The sequence below is a fragment of the Mustela lutreola genome, chromosome 12 (assembly GCF_030435805.1).
Source record: "Mustela lutreola isolate mMusLut2 chromosome 12, mMusLut2.pri, whole genome shotgun sequence".
NCBI lineage: Eukaryota > Metazoa > Chordata > Mammalia > Carnivora > Mustelidae > Mustela > Mustela lutreola.
In genome coordinates, this window is record NC_081301.1 from 13,325,188 (window position 1) to 13,343,552 (window position 18,365).

General features: G+C 43.8%; 1 protein-coding gene across 6 annotated transcripts in view; it reads right to left on the minus strand.

Moving 5' to 3' along the window:
- CNTRL (centriolin) overlaps positions 1-18,365 on the minus strand; it is an 88,833-nt gene that overhangs the window by 14,305 nt on the left and 56,163 nt on the right. For all 6 annotated transcript variants that reach the window (XM_059141616.1, XM_059141617.1, XM_059141615.1 and 3 more), the window contains 14 exons: positions 17,428-17,607; positions 16,561-16,677; positions 16,162-16,306; positions 15,522-15,670; positions 13,608-13,797; positions 12,042-12,355; positions 10,171-10,376; positions 7,704-7,896; positions 4,585-4,715; positions 4,320-4,460; positions 4,089-4,215; positions 2,713-2,877; positions 1,821-1,980; positions 73-188 (listed from right to left, as the gene is read on the minus strand). In XM_059141616.1, coding sequence (XP_058997599.1) covers positions 73-188; positions 1,821-1,980; positions 2,713-2,877; positions 4,089-4,215; positions 4,320-4,460; positions 4,585-4,715; positions 7,704-7,896; positions 10,171-10,376; positions 12,042-12,355; positions 13,608-13,797; positions 15,522-15,670; positions 16,162-16,306; positions 16,561-16,677; positions 17,428-17,607 — 2,334 coding nt within the window. The remainder of the gene's footprint in view (positions 1-72; positions 189-1,820; positions 1,981-2,712; positions 2,878-4,088; positions 4,216-4,319; positions 4,461-4,584; positions 4,716-7,703; positions 7,897-10,170; positions 10,377-12,041; positions 12,356-13,607; positions 13,798-15,521; positions 15,671-16,161; positions 16,307-16,560; positions 16,678-17,427; positions 17,608-18,365) is intronic.

Here is an 18,365-nt window from a genome sequence, read left to right on the forward strand (position 1 = left end):
ATAAAAGCGGACTCACACATGCTCAAGAGAAAGACTGCAATTGGCTAAGGGTAAAACGGCTTTGTTTATTACCTCTAGCACTTCAACCCGAATTTTCTCTAACTCAGACACCTTTTGGTCATGCTGTAGCTTCAAACCTTGCAGCTCATTGTTTTCAAGTTGCAACATGTCCAGAATATTCTTTAGTTCTAAGAGAAACAGAGCATGATCCATGCTATTAAATGTAGTTGAAAACATTTACAAAATAAAACAGAAAATAATGCTGTTGATACAAGAAACAAAAGGTCATCAAAACATATCTATTATGCTGAATTAATGGAGTTAATTGTGTTTTTAAAAAGATTTTATTTACCTGAAAGAGAAAAGGCGAAAGAGAGAGAGAGAGAGAGGCGTGCGCACAAAAGGGGATAGGAGCAGAGGGAGAAACAGACTCCTCATTGAGCAGGGAGTCTAGAAGCACAGCTCGATCTCAGGACCCTGAGACTATGACCTGAGCCAAAGTCAGAGGCTTATCCAACTGAGCCACTGAGGCATGCTGGAGCTAACTGTTTTAATGGAAAAAAAAAAAAAAATCCTTTTAAATATTGCTAAACATTAACTTGTTAAATTTTGTTTAAAACATTTTAACAAAAACATTAACAAAGTTCTAGTTTCCAGAGCAATTACCTCATCTAAATGAATTTTAGTCAAAATAAATGGGTAAAATGTTAAAATACATAAGCTGAGATTCGAATAACAATTTTTTACCTTTTTTTAAAAAATATTTATTTATTTGACAGAAAAAGATCACAAGTAGGCAGAGTGGCAGGCAGAGAGAGAGGAAGGGAAGCAGGCTCCCTGCTGAGCAGAGAGCCTGATGCAGGGCTTGATCCCAGAACCTTGGGATCATGACCTGAGACGAAGGCAGAGTCTTTAACCCACTGAGCCACCCAGGCGCCCCCAACAATTTTTTATCTTTTAAAATAAAGATTTTCAAAAAAATATATAGATTTTCAAGTATTAACTCCCTTCTCTGATTATACAGATATTTGCTCACTGTGGAAAATTTCAAGAAAAAAAGAAACAAATGAAAACCCATTATTATCCCACCATCCAAAGATGATCACTACAGCAATAGCAATTTGATTTATTTCCTTCCAGGAGTGTGTGCACACACATGCACATATCTTCCAAATAAATTGGAATTATACTCTATATCCAGTTTTACATCTATTTTTTCAGTCTTCATTCCGTAAATTGGAATTATGCTCTATATTCAGTTTTACATCTATTCTTTCAGTCTTCCAATCAGCATTTTTTGCATGCCATTAAATGTTGAAAATATGGCTTTTAGATTGGCCAAATTTCCAAATTTCATTATAAATTTTGCTGCAAGTAACCAACTCAGGTAGCTTAATTTGTGAAACAAGGAAATCAAGTGTTACTAAGTAAATACAATACTGCTGCAAGGTATATAAATGCTTCCTTTCTCTCAGTAACTAGAAATGGGCTACATGGTTCAATAGGCATGAATTTTCAGATTTGAAACATTGCAGGATTGGCCCAATTTTCTCTGTCAAATAGCCTGTTAAGTGTTCTTCCTTCTCCACACCCTGGTCAGTAATTATAATGACTACTGTGCTCTTAAATAAACTTTATCAGTAAGCTTTGAATGGCAGAAAATACTGTATTCCTTTTACAATACTGCTTTTCTTTGCTCATCTAAAAACAAAGCTGAACTTTAAAAGAAGTTTATTCCACCATTTGTATTTTTTTCTGTGATCTCGAATAGAGATATTTCCAAACTCCAACTTTATATGATTGCTTTCCTTTAAACTTACCAGTTTTATGTTTAGACATTTGTCCTAAAACTACCTGAAGATTTTCTTCCTCTTTTTCAATTTCCTGCTTTATGAATGCAAGTTGAGTTTTTTTTTCACTAATCTGGACATTCAGTTCTCCTTTCTGAAAACTGAGTTCTTCCAGAAGAGATTTTACTTCCTGTGCCAAAAGAGAAAAAAAAAAGTCAACTCCACTTTACAAAATTATGAATAGAAATTACCCTGAAATCAATTTTTTTATTAACTATCTCATTTCATAAAAATTCTAATCTGGAAACAAGTTCAGTTTTGCTTTTTATGTCAAGAAGAGCACTGTATTCTATTTTACACCAACATATTTCTGTATAATAGAAGAAAGTAAGTCACACATTACCTTCATTTAAAATGCATAAGCAGTATTGACTCTGTGTAAGGCAATTTGTCATAGAAAGAAAAGGCTGAATCTGGTACGTCTCCTGCCCTCAGGAGTCTGAACACCTTGAGGAGATTTAGGCAAGGAGTACAAACATGATCATGAAAGCCTAAGATGCCCAAGGAAATGTGCAGAGTGCCCCCAAACTCAGGAGACAGAGAAAACTCCTTCCAAGGTAAGGGAAAAGTCAGGGAAGTCTTCTTAGAGGCATATCAAGCTGAACCATGAAAAATGGGTAGGATCTGAACATTCACAAAAAAATTCCTGGAGAAGAAATGGTATGAGAAAAGGCACAGTGGCAGAGGGAGCTACCCACACAGCCAGAGCCCAGATACGTAACACCACATCAAACTGATGCTACAGAAGGGTCCAGATTCAGCAATTTATATTTGCATTTGGAGAGGAAACCAATGAAAATATCTCAGAATAAATCTCTAACATCATCCTAGGACTCTTAAGAAAATCTAGTGAAAAACACACCCGAATGTGATTGCACTTCTCAGTTACTTCGGATTCTCCCAGTCTCAGAGCTTCCTGGAGGTCAGCTTTGGCCTGGACCAGGCTATCCTGGAGGAGATGCAGCTCTTCCTTTTTATGCCCTACCTGCCTGTCCAAGATGGCCATCTCCTGCTGCTGACCCGACACCTGCATTAAAAAAAAGGGAAGAATGCAAAGCTTGTCAAAGGCCATGCAACCTTCAGGGCTTGCTATGATGGAGAATATCCAGTCCAGCTAACGGTTGTGGGGGAAATTAGGAACTAGCCTAATTGTAATTATCCCAGCTACATGAGTCAGGAGGGCCAGGCCAGGGGTTCATGCACAAAATGCCTGATAAAGATCCTGAGCTCATCTACATAAAAGCACTCAAAGCACAGCAAAAATAACAATATAATAATAATAATGATTATCCCTCAGCTTATGGTTTTCAAAACACATGTCTATACCTTATTCCATTTAACAACTACCTTGGCAATGGAAGTCAGGCAGGGATTTTAAAAACTCATTTTGTAAATTAAGAAAAAATTATTTACAATTTTAAGGATAGTACACATGTATTTATTTAAAAAGCAGAAAATGCAGACATGTGAAAGGAAGAAAACAGAAGATATTCATAATGCCTCCTTATCAGATGACTGATTTGTACTTTGATATAGACTAAAAATACAAGCACAAGTGTTCATAAGCACATTTAGCATAAGTGATCTCAGGGTGCATCCTGCTTTGGGGCTTGCTTCCTTCACTCAATAACATATTCTATTGATTTGGGATCCAAATGTGGATTGGACTCGACTTTTTTTTTTTTTTTCCAAGATTTTATTTATTTATTTGAAAGACAGAGATCACAAGCAGTCAGAGAGAGAGGGAAGCAGGCTCCCCGCTGAGCATAGAGCCCGACGTGGGGCTCGATTCCTGGACCTTGAGATTATAACCTGAGCTGAAGGCAGAGGCTTACCTCACTGAGCCACCCAGGTGCCCCTGGACTCTACTCTTTTTTTTTTTTTTTTAAAGATTTTATTTATTTATTTGACAGAGAGCACAAGTAGACAGAGAGGCGGGCACAGAGAGAAGGGGAAGCAGGCTCCTGGCTGAGCAGCGAGCCCGACATGGGGCTCAATCCCAGGACCCTGAGATCATGACCTAAGCCAAAGGCAGAGGTTTAACCCACTGAGCCACCCAGGTACCCCTGGACTCCACTCTTAATCACTAAAAGATACAGCCTCATTTGTGCTTTATATTTTCTTTTGTATTTTCCAGTCTTTTCTACCATCGAACAGGCATTACTTTTTACAATCATACATTATGATGTGGATTTCAAAGCAGCACAAGCTGGTTTTTCAAGGCATCTGTTTCCCTACCTGCCTCCTCAGCTTTTCCAGCTCAGCCTTCTTGGCCTGCAGGAGGCTCTCGGACTCTTGAAGGACCTGCAGGTGGTGATCCTCACTGTGCTGCGCGGTCTCTATGTCCTTCTGCAGCTTCTGCAGCCTGCAAACACCGGCAGCAGCACTAGAGTGGGGCCGAAGGGAGGCTGGACCCCCAGCGCCGTCTTCCGGCTCGAGCCCCGTGTGCCCAACAGGGGCTGTACTTACTCTCCTGTCAGGACCTCCTTCTTCTTGTTGAGACACTGGAAATCTGAATCTTTTGCTGCCACAACTTCATTTATTTCTTTCAAGATTTCCTCCTGCTCCATTTTGTGCTGCTCCAAATCCTTTGTGTCAGCCTGGAGCAACCTAAAACACACTGCCTTATTCTCCAAGGCCCCTTAGACTTAACCAGCCAGTTACCATAAGGCGATTATTAGCCTGTCAGAACCAAACTTCTCATCTCACTCAACAGCTGAGGGACTCCACCTACCTGAGCTGCTGGTCGGCTTTGACAAGGTTAACAGCGGTTTCCTGGGCTCTCTTTTCTAACTCCTCAGCATCTTTCTCAGTTTGCAATAAATTTTTCTTGGCATCGGCGAATTTCTCAATGGCATTTTTTGTCTAAAAAAGACACGGTCATTGAAAGCAATTCAGTCACCATTCTCCCTCACAGCTATTGTGGTATAATCTGGTACAACTCTTTCAGAAAACAAGGCAAGACAAGAAGACCGGTAAAGATGTTCATTCACGCTTCTCCAATTCTCAGAAAGAATTCAGGAGTCAAAACTACTGCACAAAAATACTCACTGTAGATTGGTATATGACCTGACAAAAATGGATTTAGTAAATGACAACACATCAACACAACAGAGTACTGTGTAGCCTTTAAAATGACAACATAGCAACAAATGTTGATATTATTATGTTGGCTGAAAAAAATTCTTTTAAAAGGTACACTACTCTAAGAGCAGCTATGTAAAATTATATCTGTGCCCACAAAGACAAAAGGGCTACCCAAAAGAGAAACAGTCCCTTGAGGGTAGGGAGGCAGTGAATCTTTTTACTTAAAAATAGTCTGTATAGGGACGCCTGGATGGCTCAGTTGGTTGAGCGTCTGCCATCGGCTCAGGTCATGATCCCAGGGTCCCAGGATTGAGCCCCACATCGGGCTCCCTGCTCGGTGGGGAGTCTGCTTCTCTCTCTGTTTGCCGCTCTCCCCATGCTTGTGCTCACTCTCTCTCTTTGACAAATAAATAAAATCTTAAAAAAAAATAACCTATTATTAGGCTATTTTTTTACTTAAAAATATCTCCCAATTAAGTGACAACAAACGGCTTTTATCAATATTCCCTCCTCTTAGAGATTATTGCTGTACTGTATTATCATGCTAAATAAAACCTCACTGACTTAAAGACAAACACAAATACTAAATATTTTTATTGAAGTATTTAAAGTCTTCCTATAAAAGATTTGGCAAAAACAGATTTTTTTTAAAAAATCAACTTGGTTTCCTTTCTCTGTCTAAAATAAGAGGCTTAAAACAATGTCACCACAGGTCCAAAAATAGTGTTTGGTTTGCACTTGGCTGAGCAGTGACTCACCTTCAGGCAGAAAGCTCCAGTTCTGCAGTTGCATTAAACTCATAGGCGTATGTTAAACTAGTCTACTAAATATCCCGTGTGGATGAAAAGGGTTGGCAAGCTCCTAAACAGCTAGATATATATATTTTTTCATTTAAAACCAATCAACATATAGTGCACTATTAGGTTCATCAGTTGCACACAGCCCCCTGCTCATCCTGAACGCCCGTCACCCAGTTTCCCCATCCCTGTCCTCCTCTCCCCTCCAGCAACCCTCAGTTTGTTTCTTAGAGCTAAGAGTCTCTCGTGGTTTGTCTCCCTCTTTGATTTCATCTTATTTGATTTTTACCCCCTTTGCCTTTGTTCACCTGTTTTGTTTCTTAAATTCCATATGAGTGAAATCATCTGATATTTGTCTTTTTCTGACTGACCTATTTCACTTAGGGTAACACCCTCTAGTTCTAACCACGTCATTGCAAACGGTTAAAAGACCTCATTTTTGATGGCTGAGTAATATTCCACAGTATCAGACAGCACATCTTTCCCCATTCATAACAGCCAGATATTTCACTGTCCTTCCTTCCACGCCAGAGCTGGTTCCTATCAGTTTCATCAGCAAAGCACTGGACAAAATGCACTACATGCTCCAGAAAGTCACATTTCTAAGTAGTTTTTGGTCTGTTTCTAGGTTAAGTTTTAACACACCTGGCATCTTTACAAAACACATCACCTTCTCCCACCCTCCTCCCCCTTAAGAAGCTGCCTCCCTGAGTCATTTTGGGAGGCTGAAGGGGAAAGAGCTCACCAGCCTCGGTTCACTTACTACCTGTCAACTACCAATAGCTTTAACATTCTTTTATATACCAGTGGTAAATTCTTCTCTAATCCTGCTCACGCCCATGTTCTCTCACGATCATGTAACGTGTGACAGAAGGAGGAACTGGTCATCTGAAAAGACACCAGGATGTTTTCCCATTCTTATTAAAGCCATCACTCAAAGAATTTCTTTAATAAATCCTTCATTACAGTTCCCAGGTATTAGATTTCTATTCATTTAAATCTGTCCATGTTGAAATAACAACATACAAATGGTAGTTCCTGAAATGTTCCATGTGGGTCTGGGACTTCTACACTCTGGAATTCTCCTCAGACTAAGAAAGGTCTCTTGGTGAAGCAGAACTTCAGCTGTGTGCCCCTGGGCTGGCTACCAGCCTCCCTGCGCCGCCTTGCTGAACTGAGCTAACCACCACCTTGCAGGATGCCAGGGAAGTTAAAGGAAGTGGCATTCATCAAACAGCCAGTGTGTGGCCGGGACAGAGCCCCAGTGACGGGGAGCTCCCTTCCCCCCTTGATTCCCCCTGTGCTGTAGTCTCAAGAACACGACCTCAGACCAAAACATACTTGACTTTGCAATGTCCACTTGGAGAACAAAGTAATAGTAGGAAGAAGTCTTCTGAGATAACACTGCTATTTTAGAATATAAGACTGACCTATTTAATACACAGAGCTAGCTGAGCCCAAACAATTTTAAAAGACACACACAGGATAAGGAAGTAGGGTGTGTCAGGAACTCAATGACTTGAGCAGCATTCAATATGCTACTTCACTTAGGGGTGCCTGGATGGCTCAGTCAGTTAAGCTGCCTTTGGCTGAAGTCACAACCCCAGGATCCTGGGATCTAGCCCCACATCTGGCTCCCTGCTCAGTGGGGAATCTGCTTCTTTCTCCCGCTCGCTCTGTTGCCCCCCCAACACTCTTGCTTCTTCTCTCCCATTCTAAAATAAATAAAAATCTTTTAAAAAACATGCTACTTCATTTAACCCTTACTGAACAGCTTTCCTATTCTCGGCCTGACAGATGAGGAGTGCAAAGCTGGGGACTTAGGGGGCTGACGCAAACTCTCACAGCTTTAATAGTGGCCTGAAACCCAGCCGTCTGCCTCAGGGGACCATGTTCTGGTCTGTTTTCTTCCTAGTCCTTCATGCCGCCAACAGTAAGCTGCCTCACCCCAGACCACAACAGAACATACTTTCTCTCTCGTGCACGAAAGTTCCGTTTCGGCCTCCGCCAGCAGCCGGTCGGCTTCCCTGAGCTCTGCGCGGCGCTTCAGAAGGGTCCTCTCGAGGCACTCAATTTCATCGACAATATCTTCATGGTGTTTGAGTGACTTCTCTGTTTCTAGTTCATTCACAAGACTTTCAACATTTCCATCAATGAAGTCTCTAAAAAATCATACGCCCACACATTAAGACACTTTAAATGCGGACGATATAGACCCTTGTAGCCTGATAAGAAGACGTATGATGATTTTCTAATTTCATATGAGAAGCAGTGGGAGAGACAGCTGCATTTGACTACGTTCAAGGCCTATGTTTACACTTTCATTCAACATGGTATGCTGTTGGGGGCGCCTGGGTGGCCCAGTCGGGTAAGTGTCAGACACCTGATTTTGGCTCTGGTTGTGATCTCAGGGTGGTGAGATCAAGCCCCGTGTCGGGCTTCGTCCTCAGTGTGGAGTCTCCATGAGAGTCTCACTCTCCCTCATCCTCCCTCATCCTCTGCCCCTCCCCCTGCTCTTGCATGCATTCACAATCTTTCTAAAAAGTATCTTTAAAAAAAAAAACCCATGGTACACTGTTCACTGTTGACAGTAAGTACACAATATGTATGAAATATGATGTAGTTGTTTCATCTTTTTTGATTCGTCTTTATTTTGGTCAGCACTTCTCAAGACAATGTTGATATTTCTATTCTTCTGTGGTATAAAAATAAAACTATTATCATACTAGTCATCCATTCCCTTCAAACTGTCTGTCAAGTCATAGCTCATCAGCTGCCTCAAAGACGACCTAATTTTGTGATTTACTCTGTTCTGCTAGAGTAAAATTATAGTGACAGTATTTGACAAATCAGAAAGCAAGACACAGGACTCACTAACTCAAGGCTAATATGTCAAAATTATTTGCAAATGGAAACCGTGACAGAAAAACATGCAAATGAATTCATCAACATTAACAAATTCTTTCTCTTTAAATGAAGACACACAGATGATCTTTATAGTCTTCTTTGGACATTTTTGTGTTATCCAAATCCTTTAAAATGATCATTTAATATACTTTTAAAACTAGGAGAAAGGGTAGTTATCCCGCTGTCTTATTTCCTTCCTCAAAAAACCTCACAATAAAAACCCTCTCCCCTATCACATACCTACAAAAGTAACAGCATAATCATCTTTGAAAACTTCAGACATCTAGTCCCCATCTTTTCTTGGTGTGACCCCTGCTTTTCCCTGCCAGGTCTATTAGCTAGTCACATGTGAGCTCCTAGAAGGCAGAGATCACAGCTCACTCACCTCGGCGACCTCCATAGATCTCTCCCCAACGTTGGTGCCTGGGCCAGTCTGGCTTACACGACAAAAAACTGGGGAACAATCATAACTCACGGACTACTGCAGAAGATGGGCTTCTACCTATCTGATGCACTCAGCAGATACTGCATCTGTTAACGGGCCCTGTGCCAGATGCCAGGGCACAAGGAGGGAAGCCCAGCCATTACCCTCCTGGGCTCCTCACAGCATGGCATCAACAGTACTACGCCCAACGTCGCCAGCCCCAAACTGCGGGAGTCGGAGATGAGAAAGGCTTTGTGTGAGATGGAATCCCTGACCTTCACCTGGAAAGACAGGGTGGGGTTAGGTGCAGGTAGAGAAAGCATTTTAGGCAAGGACATATGGGAGGCAGGAGAAGATGTGGTATCTGGGGAACCCACAGAAAAGCAGACAGGGTGTGTGGGAGAGAAGGTAAGAGACAGACAGGGTTCAGATCTGGAGGGTGGGGTGCATTGTGTTGGGACTGCATCACATGGAAGAGTGGCATGCTCAGATCTAAGCTACGTCGAGGGTAGAATGGAGAGGCTCGACACAGAAGGCCAATGTGGAAGCTATTACAACAACCAAGGATGACATGATTAAAGGCCAAGGCAGCAGTGATTAAAGAAGGGGACCGGCTTGACAGCTCTTTGTGTATATTTGTAGGACCTGGACACCATCTGGTGGCTTGGGAAAGTGCAGAAAGAGGAGCTGAGGACACCGGGCATGTTTTTAGCCAGAGTAACTGGGGAGGGTGGATGGCCGTGCCATTCCCCAAGAGGGCCTACAGGAAGAGCTGATTGGGATTACTGGCCAAGAGAACTCAGACTTGCACTGCACCCCCTGGGAGTCGCCTCGAGGCTACTACTTTAATTGAAATTCAACTCTATTCCTCACTTCCATTAGCCACATTTCAAGGGCTCAACAGGCACATGTTGCTAGTGACCACTGTTCCAGACAGCATAGATCTGCAGCATTTCCACGATCACAGAAAGTTCTACTGGACAACACTGATTTAGGTTATCTTAATGAGCCAATATCACAGTTGGAATATACATAAAAATTGGAATCATAAAATAAATCATAAAAAATAAGATGGAATCATAAAAATAAAATGGCTAATAATTACTTTCGCTGTTGATGTTGCTGGATAGTTCTATGTAATTCTTCTACTTCATACTCTAAGTCTTTCTTCTCTTGCAAAAGACCATCAATATTACGGTGCAGTTCTTCCAGTTCTTTCTCCGAGTGCCACTTAGATGCTCTCATGCACGGTTCCTGTTTCTCAGATTTTAAATGCTGCATTATGTCTTCTAATCTAGAAACTTCATTCTCCTGAACAAAGAAAAAAAAGCAGTACTGAGAACATCAGTTGATGTTTCTCTTCTTTCCTGCCAAAATCTGCAATTAACTGTGCTCAAGATGCTACCTACAACAGGAAAATGGTGGTAGCTTCTAGGACTTTAATGTGAGAAGAAACATTAAGTCAGGCCAATTTTCCACATACCACAGAAGAAACTGATGCAGAGAGCTTTTAACTTCCCCATCGGCCCAACTATGGTTGATACACATTCCCCAAGCACCTCTTACACATAATCTCTATCTCCAGAGGACAGCAAGTAGCAGAAGAGAGAGACACAGGTCTCTCCCTCCTCTGGGCCCGGGGAGGGGAGCTGTCTGGAAGGCTGCCCAGAGGGTGAGGTTTTTTGCCTGTGTTTTGAAGAATAAAGGACATGGGGAAGACCTAAGCTGAAGAAAGAACACGCAAATGCAAAGAGGTCTAGGAGGGCACGTGAGAAACTACAGGACATCTGGGTACTGCTCGCGGGTAACAGAACCAGCTTAAGAGGGGATCAATCACATGCCAAGCTGACTGCACTGCTGTAAACACATAAACACATGTGCACTGAGACTCTGCAGGCCTACGTGGGTGACTAATGTTTGAACCACGTGAGCACCTGCAGGCCCCCGGCAACCAGCCTGACCGATTGTTTGTTCTGGTCCTTGTCTTCCTCTCAATCTCCTGGGAGGAAAAGGAAAATCTAAAGAGCTCTAAGTTTCTTGAGTTTGAAGGAGGAGTTTGTAGTGCATTTTACTTCTTTAGAACCATAGAGTTGACAAAGCAAGCTAGGGATTAGCAAGTAATCTAGCCTTAGAATTACTAGTAATCTAGCCTAACAAAATGAAGTACACTAAAAATTTAGGCAGTTAGGTCAACTAGACTATCTACAAATGTTAAGAAATGTTATGCAGTCATAAAAATGCTGCTTAAAAACATTTGTAAAACCATGGGAAGGGAGAGCGCCTGGGTGGCTCGGTCCTTAAGCATCTGCCTTCGGTTCAGGTCATGATCCCAGGGTCCTGGGATGGAGCCCTACATCGGACTCCCTACTCAGCGGGAAGCCTGCTTTTCCCTCTCCCACTCCCCCTGCTTGTGTTCCCTCTCTTGCTAGGTCTCTCTGTCAAATAAAATCTTTTAAAAACCATGGGGAAATGCCTGTAATGTTAAGTGGGAAAAACAAAAAGCTAAGAATTATGGAAAAAAAAAATCATGAATCTCACCACCCAGAGATAATCCCCACCACAACCTTGCTGCTCATACGTGTGAATACACAAGCACATACATGTGGATGCGTGTCTAGGTGCAGGGACATGTGTGTACAAGCACAGGCACTACTATGTGAATATATTTCCATGTACACATCAGTACTTGTCCTAGAAAATATAAAATAAGCTCTCCAAAAATGGTTAATTTCTGGACTGAAAGTATTTTTTGTTATAAGATGACTAAACAAAGCATTTGCAGACTGGCCTGGTATCCTAACTCTTGTCCACAAGAGTATGTTAATAAGAGAATGCTTACTCCATTCTAAACACAAATCTTATGAACACATTTGGGACATAATCTGTTCATAAATAGGTCAAATCATTACATATATACCCTTATTCAGTCTCCTGTGGAAGCAGTGTGGACAGGGGATCCTGTGTCTTTCCACTTACCAAGTTATGGTGTTCTAGGACGTTGCAATGCAGCACCCCCATGGGGATGAGAGGTACAGAGAAGTGGGGAGGTGGAGGCCCATACACGATGGGAGCCCCAGCGGGAGGTGGGCCATAAACAACAGTGCCGGGGCTGAGAGGTTGGCTACTGCTGGGCAAGGGAGGAGGGGGCGCATATAGGGCCGTGCCCTGCGGTACAGGCGAACCGTCGGGAAACACAGTGTATATCATGTATCCATGAGGAGGTACAAATGGGTGGTCCTCTCGGTCCTCTAGCTCGCTCTCTTCCTGGCTATCTCCTCCGCTGTCTGCATCTTGAAAGAAATAAACGGAAGAGTGTTTTACCCCATGGCTTATTAGACAAACAAATTTAGCAGAGAATGGCAGCATTTAGGCCCAAATCCCCAAGATGTGAGAATGAAATTTTGCAAAAAAGGTCAAAGCGGTTTTGAAAAGTTGATCAAAACAGGGATTCATATATTTTCAGTGGCTGATAATTGAGTTTTTTTTATGTCTATCTGTTAATTTCCTTTTTTGGGGGGGGGGGTTCTTCATTCATTCATCTATTCTGCAACCATTTGGGTGCCTGCTTCAGGCTACAGAAGAGACCAACAGAGATACAGAAAGGAGCAGTGAGACCCACAGCTCTCAGCACTCACCACGATCATGATGCACGGCCCTCTAAGCTGCTGGCTCTCCTGGTTATCTCCTTGACAGGCAAGATCTACATTTATCACTGCTGACACACAGCCTAGCACACAGCAGGCACTCGATAAATAGCTCCTGAATAAACACATTCTCCGAAGGTGGCATTCCCCTTTTACACTCAACAGTCTCAGAGGAGCAGAACACTCTGCCTAGGATCACGCAGCTAGCCACTGCAAGAGCGAGGAATGACTCCCAAGTCTGACTCTTCCTCTCGGAGCTTCAGAAGATGGACCTGTAACCCTTCATTTTAGCCGAGCTAACCACCACCATGACACAAGAATGGTGGCACCTGCCATGGCCCAGGAGTGCAGGCGAGGCAGCATGGAGGAAGGCTCCATAGAGGAGTGTTGTTTGTGGGCCTGAATCTTGTTGAAGGTTGAGCAGGAATAGATTAGGAGAGGAAGGAAGGACATTCTTTATTTTTTCTTTTTTTAAGATTTTATTTATTTATTTGACAGAGATAACAAGCATGCAGAGAAGCAGGGAGAGAGAGGGGGGGAAGCAGGCTCCCTGCTTAGCAGAGAGCCCGATGTGGGGCTCGATCCCAGGACTCAAGAGAAAATGATCCGAGCCTAAGGCAGAGGCTTACCCTACTGAGCCACCCAGGCGCCCCAAGGAAGGACCTTCTACTAAACAAGTTTAAAACAGGGAGGTGAGCGGCACACGGCATGCTGTGGGGATCTTAGGCAGCTGGGATGGCTGATTTCGGGACTGTAATGGGAAGTGAGACAAGAGGTCACTGGCCAAGGCCAGCACAGAAGGTCATGCAGAATAAGCTAAGGAGTCTGGCTTGTGTCTTATGGATTTCAGGGAACCAATACAAGAGACATGCAACTTCCCTTCTGTGATTTAACTTACCTCTATTTGAAAACGATTTATGTAACCCACTCCTGATGGGAGAATACACCCAGTATCCCGAAACAGGTGGAGGCCCACTGTCCTCTTTTCCATCCTGCTGTCCATGACGTGCTTTTCCAACAGGAGTTGAGGCTGTACACTTTAGGCCGACACCAGAGTCCTTGGTGGCCTGGGAACTGTGGCTGGAAACCTAAAATAGATGATAGAAGAGCCCATTATATATCAGAAATGAAAAGGCTGAGTTGGAGAAATGCCTAAGTCTAGAACGAAGTTGAGATGTGGCAAAGTTGAGAAAGAACTGGTTTCTTTTCATAGATTCTGATTCTCATTTTTCAGACAGAAGACAGACATGATTACCCAGTCAAGTCAGATAAATGGCCTGAGTGTGGCCTCTCTGCGCCAGTACTCATCTTTCCTGGGGGCTTCTCCCCTTTTGCCTTGTTCTTGATGGCCCACCAACAAAGACCAAGGAAACCAGTGAATTTTCAAGGCCATCTGGGATATTAGTCTCCTGCTGTCTTGACAGCCCACCAACGAAGGCCAAGGAAACCAGTGAATTTTCAAGGCCATCTGGGATATTAATCTCCTGCTGTCCTGGGAGCCTGGTGTGGGCCAAGAGGCTCTACTCCGCCACCCTCCCTCCTTTCCAGTCATAAACAGGTCTCTGCTTCCCAACCCTCGGCCAGCTCAGCCTTACCACGTTACATCTAACCTACACAGATTCCACCTCCAACCATGGTTGTCAAGGCTGTCTGGATTCTGGTTAAGTCGACACAGCCCTGGGATCCTAGCATGTCAGCCCCTTCCCCCTGACTGTTGCCTGCCAGCTGATCCTAGCAGGGTGTCACCCAGCCCCTCTGCTCTGGATGTGGGCCACTTACTGTCCTCTCCTCACTTTCAAGCCCCAAACCTTGGCTTTTTGTCTCCTGAACATCCCTCAGTGCCATCTCTTCTCCAGCTCCACTGCTCTAGCTCCGGCTTCTGTCCCTCACAGAATGAGTTCACATAGCGCCCCTGCACCGCCCTGCCCTGCCCCAAGTTCACCCACCGCAATTCGGGCTCCCACACTCAGCCCAATTACTCCTCCTAAACTACGCCTCCGATCACAGTACACACAGCCTCAGTCCCCAAGGTCTCCATAAGTCAGTGCAAGAGATTTTGAGGCCCTTTTCAAAAGCATGAGCCCAATCTACTTTTCCAGACTCACCTTTCACTGTTCCCATCCAACCGTCCAGCCCCACAAGGCTACTCACCACAGCTAAACCAACTCCCCCCTCCATACCTTCCTCCCTCCTAAAAGGCCACCCCTTGAGGGTTAAGTGCCGACATCGTGACTGTGTGTGATGCCTTCTTTCCTAAACTTCCCCACTGAGGGATCCCTAACACTTCTCTATACCAGAGCACACAGGTCAAGTCTGTTGTCACGTGCATGCCACTGTGGTAATCACACAGGTGTACCTGTCTCCCCACCAGTGCATGAACTCTTGGAGAGAAAGGGCTAGACCATTCCTCACGGCACACCCTCCCCACCCCACACAGCGCCTGACTTAGATTTCAGTGAACACAGAATGAAACGTCAGCTAAAATCAAATGAAATCCAGGCACCCAGTTTTCTATCAGATTCTGCACAATTTTATACCCATTTCCAACAGGGCGTCCGGGCTCATCACCTTATCCCCTTGCAGTATCTTCTATCAGGCACCCACAACATGCTACCTGAGCAGGAATGGGCAATGGCAATACTCTTGAGAAGGCCCTATTTTCACCTCAAATATTAAGGACCCTTAAGAACCTCAATGCATTAGCTTAGACATATTATTCTTGACACCTTCTTCACAAATTGGGAGAAGAGAGCATTGTCACATTTCCTTCAAGAAAATTCAGTATACACTCCCAGCATCACAGACGTCCTACTTTTGATGATGATGGTGGTGGCATAAAGTACCAGTAGCCTCGTCTTTTGAAAGGATCTGTCATGCTGCTGATGTAATCATTCTGATGAGAAACCTCACGTCGAAGTTCGGCAATTTCTTCCAAAACATTTTCAAAGCTTCCTTTGTTATCTGCGAAGGAATGCCAGTCTGTGAAATTGGGCATGAAGTCATCTATTTCACGTACACGAGTGATGCCATGGCAGCCAATGACTTTGATCAGCTCCTCAAAGCTGACTTTTCAGCCTGTCCCATGGTAGTTTAAGTATTTGCTAACACTTAAAGAGGACAAATAAACCCCTCTGTTGTTCATTTATAAACTGAACCAGAGAAAGAAAACAGATCTGTAAACATTGTTTCTTTTGAAAATTCAAAAAATCTCTTGTCTCATTGTAATTAAGTTTCTTAAAACTCCACTTACATAAAGTGTTTTTTAAATTCTTTGCTTTTATTCATTAAGCTAATTATCACAGCTTGTAAAGCAAGCATGGACTTGATCTATCCCAGTTAAAATAACTTTGCTATGGTGAAAAACAAACAGGATGATCTTTTTTTTTTTTTTTTTTTAACGTGATTTGACTTGATTTTAGAACAACTACCCAAATCAAAGCCTGATACTTTACCAGCCCCGGTGAGGTCCAACAAATTCCGCAGCCTTGCTATCTCTGTCCTTTGTCTCTCCATTGTCTCATTGAGCTTCTCCATCTCCGCCACCTGTGAGTGCGCTCCTCCAGTGCCGACATCTATTTTCTCCATCTGATTTTGATACTGTTAAAATATCACATACACAAAGTTGTCCACAAATACTCTATCCCAGATGCATTTATCCTTGCAACTCGATTTAATACTTCTAGAACTTTTACCCATGCTTTCCTCATGAGGATGCCACGTCACTCCATGTATTGAAATCGCACTCTGCCTGGCACACTTCCAAATTCTCTGAGCGGTCACCTCCGCTACTTTTGTCTTTTAGGAACCGACACAGGCCCATACAGAGGAGATCTCAGAGACTTGGCACTGACCTGCTCCTCTTTATCTCTGAGAAGGTTCTGCAGGAGTTCGATCTCTGCTTCCGCTCGGGTCAGATCCCTGGCCGCTTGCGCTGCCTTTCTGCTGAACCTTTCGGTCTCCTGCAGCTCCTACTGGGACAGAGGTAGGGGAAAGGCAGCACTGCTGTCATTCGCTGTCTTCTTCAAGTCTCCCCTCCTCTCAGATCGACTTCTTTGTTCTCGCCCAATTGCCAGGCTGGCTACCCCAGGAGTATGTGGCACTGGGTCCCACCCTGTCCTGCGCTGTTCCCATCACTTGGCAGCCTGCTCCACCCCTCCACGGGGCCAGGTGGCCGGGGGGGCTGCATCAGAAAGAGCCAGAGCTAACTTCTTCTTCACTAATCTCCAGTCTTCCATGACTGGGGTCTCTCTGGACTCCCATTATTAACTTGTCTCTCCTATGAACTATCATCTTCATCTCAGGAGCATCTGTACCCTTCAAACTGCTGGAGACAGCATTTCAGTCAGAAGGCAGAATAGCCCGAGAGGTCACTATTATCTGAGTGCACAAGATGAAAAGTCTGGGGTTCAGAAGGATGACAAGGCCAGCCTTTGAAACCTTGGTTCAGGTGTGTACGCACACCCATCTCCTGAGGCAGAGCTCTACACTCTGAGGTGGGGAGAGTATGTTTCATTTGATGGTTCCTGTCAGGGCTCAGGAAAGGGCAGGACCCAAGGCAGGGCTGTGATGAAATACAATCCATAGGTCTGACGGGAGAGAGACAACTTTCCAGTGGTTTCTAAGATAACCAAAGTCTATAACAAAAGAGCAATAATACAAGTGGCTAGGTTTTGGGGCAGCAGTGCCTGTGGAAGCTTGTTTTAGACACGTGGACTCACCTCTGCTCGTTCCTGGTTAATTTTCATCACAGTTCCATGAAGGGACTTGAGCTGGTCTTTGGCAACGGTGAGCTCAGCCGTGGCTAGCTTATCCGAGGCGGCCACGGCTTTCTTTAGTTTCTTCAATTCTCTGTCTAAACCAAGAAACCGTTCCTGAGACTTGGCATCTTCAAGTTTCTTCTAAAATAAAAGAAACATTAAACTCATGAACTCATTAGACTCATGAACAGTGAGTCATTCGGCAGCAGTGAATGAAGACACAAGCTCCATGAGGGCAGGGATTCTGGTCACTACTACCCAGCCCACACCTAGAATGATAATATCTGGCACGAAGGAGGTACTCCATAAATAGTCATTGACTGAATGAATAAATAAAATCAACTAAAAATTGTGTGGTAAACTTAGAATGAAATCAGTCTTCTTAGTCAAGAACCATAAGCGATCAATCACAGATTCATTTACTCATTGGAAAACCATTTCCCGGTACCATCACCAAGTGATGGACCAGACCCTTGTGACTGCTGAGTCAGGCCCTGGGAGATGGCGGTAAGTAAAGCAGACTGGGCTACTGCCCTCAAGGAGCTTATGAGAGACAGATAATAAACAAATGCTCAGACAAATATATAACAAAATGGTGGCTACTAACTATCAAGGGACAGAGCAGGGTACTTTTTGAGAGAACAGCAAGAAAGACGGAGATGGTGGGGAGGGGGCAGTCAGAGAGAAGGGTGGGGAAACATGGTCCAGGAGAGGAAATGGCATGTGGGAAGGCTAGGAGAACTTGGCATTTTTGAGGAACTGAAAGAAGGAGCCTGGTGAAAACAGGAGGGAACAGATAGAGGTAAATCATGTCAGGCCTCATAGGCTTAAGAATTTAGGTATTTTTCATAAAAACTACAGAAGTTCCTGAGAGGAGGGAAATGGCTGGGTAGGGGACA